Source organism: Gossypium arboreum, chromosome 12, assembly GCF_025698485.1.
Source record: "Gossypium arboreum isolate Shixiya-1 chromosome 12, ASM2569848v2, whole genome shotgun sequence".
Classification (NCBI taxonomy): domain Eukaryota; kingdom Viridiplantae; phylum Streptophyta; class Magnoliopsida; order Malvales; family Malvaceae; genus Gossypium; species Gossypium arboreum.
Genome location: NC_069081.1, coordinates 32,486,087 through 32,494,334, shown reverse-complemented (window position 1 = coordinate 32,494,334; position 8,248 = coordinate 32,486,087). Strand labels below are relative to the sequence as shown.

General features: G+C 34.2%; 1 protein-coding gene across 1 annotated transcript; it reads left to right on the top strand.

The window, feature by feature from the left end:
- The first annotated feature begins 576 nt into the window (after window positions 1–576).
- LOC108477857 (probable receptor-like protein kinase At2g23200) lies at window positions 577–3,314 on the top strand. The gene has a single exon (XM_017780339.2). It carries the CDS (start codon window positions 711–713, stop codon window positions 3,180–3,182), a length of 2,472 nt encoding a protein of 823 aa, XP_017635828.2. The 5' UTR covers window positions 577–710; the 3' UTR covers window positions 3,183–3,314.
- The last annotated feature ends 4,934 nt before the right edge of the window (window positions 3,315–8,248 follow it).

Here is an 8,248-nt window from a genome sequence, read left to right as displayed (position 1 = left end):
TATTAACATGTTTAGAATAAAATATATAAGATATCCTTAAAAAGAAAATAATATAAAAATAATTTGAAGCTTAATATACAATATTTGAGAAGTCACTTTTGAAAATGTTTGGCTTTTATTTAACTATTTTGAAATGTTTGATATCCATTTTAACATTTTTTTAAATGTTAGTCCCTTATATAACCATTTTGAAAGATTTGGTCTGAATCACCATAGGTATTTAGCTTTGTTTAATTCATTTAATAAAAACCCAATCGACTTGCGCCGGTCAGGCTTCATTTAAACTGCATTACATAACAATTCGAAACCTATCCCAGTCCTTGTTTTACTTCACAATTACAGCTTGTGATGCTCAATAGACGTCTTCCATACGACCTTCCACAACTATTGTCATACTTCCACAAAAAAATTGCAACAACTCATTCAATCAATTTGGACGCGTTGATATTTTTATAAGTTTGTCATGAAATTCTAAGCTTAAATTGACATCCATTTGCCCGTATAGCCCATACTGTCCTCTACTGCATCAACAAAATCTATATACTTCAAGGGGCATTTTAAATAATTCCCAAATCAAAATTGCTTAGAATTTTCTCAGAGCCTATTTTGGTTCATAAGTCTATAGATTCCCTATGTTGACTTGTCTTCAACCCTTGCAATAGTCATTTTGATTCACATAATTGCACATTGGTCTGAGTGAAAGAAACAAAATGAAAATTCAAGCAAGATACAGCAAATCAATGGAGGATAAACTCCATGAACCTTTAATTCTTCTCCTTTTTCTGGTCCTTTTCTCATCTTATCAACTACCCTCTTCAGCATACACTCTTCCAGACAAGTATTTCATCAACTGTGGATCAAACATCAACTTAAATATCACTTCTCGGACTTATGTTGGTGACATGAATCCTGGTCTTGTCTCCTTTACCAAACAGAACAGTTATTTCACTAACAACAAGCAGGCACTCAAAACATCCCCAGCTCTATATCGAACAGCAAGAATTTTCAGGCAGAAATCTTCATACGTGTTCAAAATCGACAGAAACGATCCTTACCTGGTACGCCTTCATTTCTTCGGTTCGAAAAAACTCTGGGCTGCTGTTTTCGATGTTTTAGTTCCTGGTTTCCAGCTCTTGCATAATTTCAAACTCCAAAACAGTAGCAACACTGCTGTCATAAAGGAATTTATTTTAAGCATTCCTGTAAGTGAATTTTCAATCGACTTTGTACCTCAAGGACCTTCTTTCGCATTCGTAAATGCGATCGAGGTCTTTCCAGCTCCTCCGGGCTTCATTAATGATGAAGATAAAAATGGTTACAAAGGAATACTCTCTCAACCTTTACAAACAATTCATAGGATTAATGTTGGTGGCCCTTCCCTTACACCAAAAAATGACACTTTATTGAGAAAATGGCTTCCCGATGACAGTTATCTGTATCATGAAGGCGCTGCAAAGGGGAGCCAAGTCCTACTAGTTAAACCTACTTATTTGGCCCCTTTTAACCAATTTATTGCACCAGATCTTGTATATATGACTGCCAAAGAGATGAATATAAGTACCACCAGTATGGTGTCAGAAAACTTCAACATAACATGGTCCTACAATGTAACTCCAAATGCCCAGCACTTGGTTCGGGTTCATTTCTGTGACATTGTTAGCTCTTCACAGAGTAAGATACGGTTTCTTCTCTATATAGGTAGCTACTTGAGCCAGGAAATCGATCCTTATAAAAGAATGGGGCGATTGGCAACTCCATTCTTCGTCGACTTTGTGGTTGATTCTGATGATTCAGGACTCATGAACATCTCCATAGGGCCTGATAGTAGTTCTTCGGTGAAAAATGCCTTTCTGAATGGGGTTGAGATAATGGAAATGATGAGAGAATCCGAGTTTGTTAAGCCCAAGCAGAAGTCTGTCTTTGTTATTGTCGGTCCGTTCCTTGGAGGTCTAGTTCTTGTCTGCATCTTCGGAGGTCTGTTGTTTATCAGATTGCGCTGCAGGAAGTCTGAGTCCGTTGGAACTTCGAAATGGCCATCATTCACTGCATATAAAGGAAGTGCGCCCAGTAATAAGATGTCTCAACAGTCATCACCGAGCAGAGAAGGCACCACCAATGCCTCACCTGTCCTTGATTTGTATCTGGGTTTGAAGATACCATTTTTCGAGATTCAATTAGCCACAAGCAACTTCGACACGAAGTTGCATATCGGTAAGGGTGGATTTGGTAATGTTTATCGAGGAACTCTTAGAACTGGTGTGAAAGTGGCTGTCAAACGAAGTGAGCCAGGGTCAAGTCAAGGCATCCCGGAATTTCAGATGGAGATCATGGTTTTATTCAAAATTCGCCATCGCCATCTTGTTTCCTTGATCGGATATTGTGACGAAGGGTTGGAGATGATACTGGTGTATGAGCTCATGGAGAAAGGAACCCTAAGGGAACACCTATATAACTCAAAACTGCCTTGCTTGTCTTGGAAGCAAAGGCTTGAAATATGCCTCGGTGCAGCAAGAGGAATTGACTACCTTCACAAAGGTGCAACTGGGGGTATCATTCATCGAGATGTCAAGTCAACAAACATCTTGCTTGATGAGAACCTTGTAGCCAAAGTAGCTGACTTTGGCCTTTCAAAATCAGGTCCTCCTGGTCATACCCATGTTAGCACGTTTGTTAAAGGAACTTTTGGTTATCTTGATCCAGAGTACTTCATGACACAGCAGCTGACACAAAAATCCGATGTTTTTTCATTCGGTGTGGTTCTTCTCGAGGTGCTATGTGCAAGGCCAGCTATCAATCCTACACTTCCAAGAGAGCAAGTGAACCTAGCCGAATGGGGAATGTTTTGCAAGAAGAAAGGACTGCTCGACCAGATTGTTGATCCATCAGTAAAAGCTCAGATCAACCCCAACTCTTTAAGAAAATTTGTGGAGATAGCTGAGAAATGTCTGCAAGAATATGGTGCTGATAGGCCTAGCTTGAGTGATGTGGCATGGGACTTGGAGTATGCTTTACAGCTTCAGCAAAGTGCAATTGTTGGAGAGCCATACGACAGCACCACTGGGGCTTCGAGCTTGTTATGGTCGTCCATTATCCGGTGTTTGCCGTCAGTTACTTCTGAATTCTATAGTGATGAAATGGCCATTTTAGGGGAGGCTGAAATTGGCACTGTTTTCTTATCCTAGAGATTTCTATTGAACTTCTAGACTTTGTTTATAATCTTATGATGGTCATATGCCTTAGAATGCCTAATTTACCATTTTTACTCATTGATCTTACCTTACCAAAGAGCAATAAGAGAAGTCTTTTGGATGAAAGAGTTAACTTGCATCGCAAGACAATTTTCGGGCTTTAGGGAGAACTTCGGCCGTTTCTTTCAGGTTGCAGATAGCTGGGAAAGCTATGGACTGCATCCAGGATAAACATCCCTAGCAGACACTTATCAGTCTTCTTCAGAAAAAAAGAATCTCGAAACCCGAAAAACCGAAAATAGGTATTTATTCAAAACAAGAGTGTTATTGCAGGGCTTATGTTTATACTTGATCACTCCATTGAAGATTTAATCTAATTCATTATGCTTTACTTCATTTTGCAATGAACAAATGCTAGCATGAAGCTCTGATATTTGTTTGTAATTTACCGAAAAGATAAGAAACATAGGCTACTTTGAAGTTGCCAAGAACAAGCCAAAAAGACATGAAAAATGGTGTTTGCAACCTTATAGATTACTCTATTATTATTTCTCTTTTAACAATGAAAAATACATCCCTAGAAAAGCCCTAAGAAATCCTATTGAGACATTTGCAATGCCGTATACGAGACAGAATCAATAAATCCTCTTAAACTGTACACATAGATACAAAAGTTACATATACCACGCTCCTCACCAATTACGAACCAGAAGGACTAAAAAGAATTGAACAACATGAATCTGAAGGATGGTTTACTAATGACCAGGACCTTTTTTACTAGGTCCAGCAGCCATAGTTGTCACTTGCTTCTTTGCTAAACCCTGACCGCTCCTATCTTCAGCCGAATTCGAACCAACCTGAACATCTTTTACACCACGAACAGCTTCTCTGGTTGCATCACTAGTCGATTTCGCTGATCGAAGAGGCCTAGAACAATCAACAGAAGTTGATTCCGAAAGAACAAGCATGGCCAATACTACAAGAACGAGACAAGAGTGTCTCATTGTTAATGCAGATGTTGTTGGAGCTATGGCCTTAAGGTCGAAAGTCGAAACCTCCCTTTGTATAATAATATAAGTTTGTGTAAGCACTTTCAAAATATTCTGTCAATAAAGCATGGAGTCAAAAAGAATGGTTAAGCTAAGCATCTCCATTGAATGAGGTACCGTCACCTTTTTATAGCAAAGGGTTTGTCTTGGGTGGGCTAGTAAAGGACGGTTTAAAGCTTTTTAAAGGTGTTCCATCAATGGAAGTAGAATTTGACTGAATTATTTCAACCTCCCTTTTTTTTTTTTTTTTTTTTTTGCGATTGTGAAGAGACGCTAAATTTGAAAGCTAACTAGTTTTACATTCACATTTGTTGTCTCTTTCAGAACTTATGCACTTTACACTTTACAGCTTGTCGCTAGTTCTGGAAACCAGAGTGAACCTATTAAGGGTAAAATTGTTCTTGTTCTTCATCAATAGCTAATAATGAATTGATCTGATGGTCTTAAATTTTAGTAGTCTTGAAATCATAGTTTGGGTTTTAAGTATGGAATTTGATCCCTTTATTTATTTATTTTTTTGGGGGGGCGGGTGGGGTTAAATGGGTGTAATGTTCAAAGATCAAAAATACAATTTGGAAAGGAATAATGGGGGGGGGGATAGGAGATAGAAAATGAGAGGTGGAAACAAAAGTAGACATCATTTGTTATTCTTGATGCCTTTTTATTGGTGAAGGAAACAAAGTGAAACCATAACACAATAAAAGAGAACCATTTTTCCTTTTCATATTTGGAAGGTTTTGGAAGGGTTTTTATGCTCCAAACTGGGAGAGATGTGCACGTGTAAACTCCAGTCTCTTATTTGATATATATATTTCATCATTACAAATTTAAATCTTGATCTTCGATGTTGTGACAATATTGGTAATGTCTGAAAATTTTGGTTTTTTTGACGACTTTTTGCGATGTATTGAGGCAGTAGCTATTAAGCAACGGTGCCGACCAAAATGACCAAGACATGAACAAAAAGTTGTCAAATTAAATTATATAAAAATGTAAGTAGGTATAGAGAAAGAGCCGCTCAAAGTGGGGAATCTAAAGCAAAGAAAAGAAAACTTAAAATTAATTCTTCCTCCAGGATTGGAGGGTCGGGGGCTGTTTCATCTGTTCTTTTCTCTGTTTTTGCCAGAATCCATTTCAAAACATAAATAATCTTATATTATGCAGATTTTATCTGATAAAATATTTTTCTTTTATTAAGTTCGTTGTCGTAAGATCGATTGACTCTCAATTGATAATATTATAAAGTTTTTTTTGAAAAAAATAATCTCTTTTCAACACACTCTAAACAGGAAAAGTGTCAAATAAATTTGTGATTAAAGATTTTAAATAAAATGTGAAATGTTAGATGAAATAGTTGTAGTAGTGGAATCAAAAGAAAAATTATAATGAAAAACAAAATTTTTAACCAAATTCTTTTAAACGGTCGTTTTTGGAGATGGTGACTGATAGGCAAACACAAAGGAAATTTTTGACCATAAAGTGAGAAAGAGTATAAACTTTTCATTGGTGTTGGCTAATAAGTGATAATAGTCCTTGATAAGTCCTTATACTAAACTAAATTGTTTATTTTAGTCCTTTTTATTACTTCTACATTTCAATATCAATTTCACTCACCTAGAATGAACCGGTAATTGCTAACAATTTAAGGAGCAAATGGTTAAAACTTGTCACATAACGGTTTTTGTTTTCTTTTCTTACATATTATACTTTGTTTATCGTAAAAAAAAAAAATTGAAAGTAGAGGATCAAATTGATCAAAATGGAAATAGAGGGACAACACGAGTATTCCATTTTAGTTTGGTCCTATCAAATAATTATACCACTAATTTACAACGTTGCAATCAATTCCCCAAATTCCAATTGGTAGGTATACACTTCAGCTTGACCTTAGACCAATCTTTGAGGAATTTATGAAGAATTAAAATCTCATGAAATATACTGATTGTCCACATGGTAGATAAAAATCAAAATACAAATATAATATATATTTAATATATATAAATAATACACGGTGCAAAAAATATAAAAATAATATATATGTATAAAATACAATCATTTTATTTTTAAAATTTTTACATATTTATTGATTTATATTAGACATATATAATTAATACAAAAATAAAATGCAATATGCAAACATAAATAATTGATCAACTTTTTCTTTTATTTACTTCCCTTCATAAGAGTGTAGGATCATGATTCTTAATCTTTGTGTTTTTTATATAATGCCTAGAACTAGGCATAATCCCTTCCCAACTATTAAATAGAAGGATAATATTACTTAACACAATCGAACTCACGTCCTCCTACACTGACAATAATACCGGTGCCAATTAAACTAAAACTCAACCGACTAATCAATTTAAATCCTAAAACTTGGGAATTGAAATATTAATATATTTGTACCTAGGTAGCTATTATTATAGGTTTCCAATTATTTGACTTAATAATTATTATATTAAATAAGTTTATAGAAATATTATTCATTGATTCGAGTTTTTATATACAAATCGAATAATGTTGTAGTTATAGTTGATGGGCTCATAATTAAGTATTAACCTAAACATGAAATTTTACTTGTTTACGTAAAAATTTGAGTAAAACAATATATCTAAACTTAGAAAATCCTAATCGCTTCAAGAGCTTCTCCAATGAATTAAAGTAAGTCTTTTATGTCTATTAAATTACTAGAGATTTTGGGTTAATAGTTTGTCTAATTCATATTATAATCTAATTTTTCTTGTTACTACATCAGGTGGTACCATAAGTGAAGGATTTGTTAGGTTTTTTAGACGAGATTTTGGATTGATATGGTTTATATTGTTTCTTTTATGATAGAATGAAATGCATCTAAGATCATGTTTCATTCGTATTAGATCTATAGTTTTTTTGGTTATAGATTCTAATATTAGCACACCAAAGTAGTTAGTTTTGGTCATGGAAGAATCTTCTTCTAGTACCTAGCACGCCAGAGAAGCCAAATTGTTGTCAAAATTTTTTCTTCGTTTCAATTCTTATTACCCTATGTTGGCGTGTATGGACTTGCTTACCTTGAAATTTCTCATTTCGTTTTGTTATTTTCTTACCCGAGCAAGCTCCTAAAAAGCCTCCATAATCGAATGGATTTTGGGATTTTGGGACTTTAATACGTGTTTCTTTTTTTAATTTAAACGAATTGAAATTACTTGTTGTCAAAGCTATCTCTATCAGATAAAATTACTTTTTTTTTTTTTTACAAGTAAACATGATTTATCTATGTAGACTAATTGTCCCAATGGAAGATTATTTGTGTGCAGATTAAAGGTAGCCATGAATATGTGATACCTTTTATAATATCATGCTAATAATTTTTTGGACCAAAGAAAGACATCGTTAATCCAATTTAGTTATCTATATTCTTCAACTATGTATAAGAATATCTTTAACAAATTATTTTTGTCCAAAGACTAAATATGTTATGCTAAATATCTTGAGATGGGTTACTTGTATGAATATGTGTTTATATATATTATTGTTTATTTATGTTTATATATACATGTTTTGTTTGTTATCATGTTATGATATCTTCTATATTTGCCGATATGAACTCTTGAGCTTAATGGTACAAACTTCGATAAATGAAAAAGAGCATGTTATGATTGTTTTTGGCTTCATGGATCTAGATTATGCGTTAAGGTTCCATTACCTTATGGACCTATTCAATAGTAGCACTTTTGAACAAAGAGATGCATATAAGAAATGAGGGTGATAAATCACATGAGTTTGATGATCATACAACACTCAATTCTAGAATTCATAAGGGCTATATAATTGAGAATAAAGAATGTAAGGTTTCTAAAATAAATCGTTGATCGCTTTGCTATAAAAAAAAGAAAAAGAAAAGTTGAAACAAGTACTATTATATCTAAGATCATTTCAATGCAATATAAGGGTAAACAAAACATTAGGAAGTACATTATGGAAATGTCTAATCTTGTGACAAAACTGAGGGCCTTTAAGCTTGAATTGTCT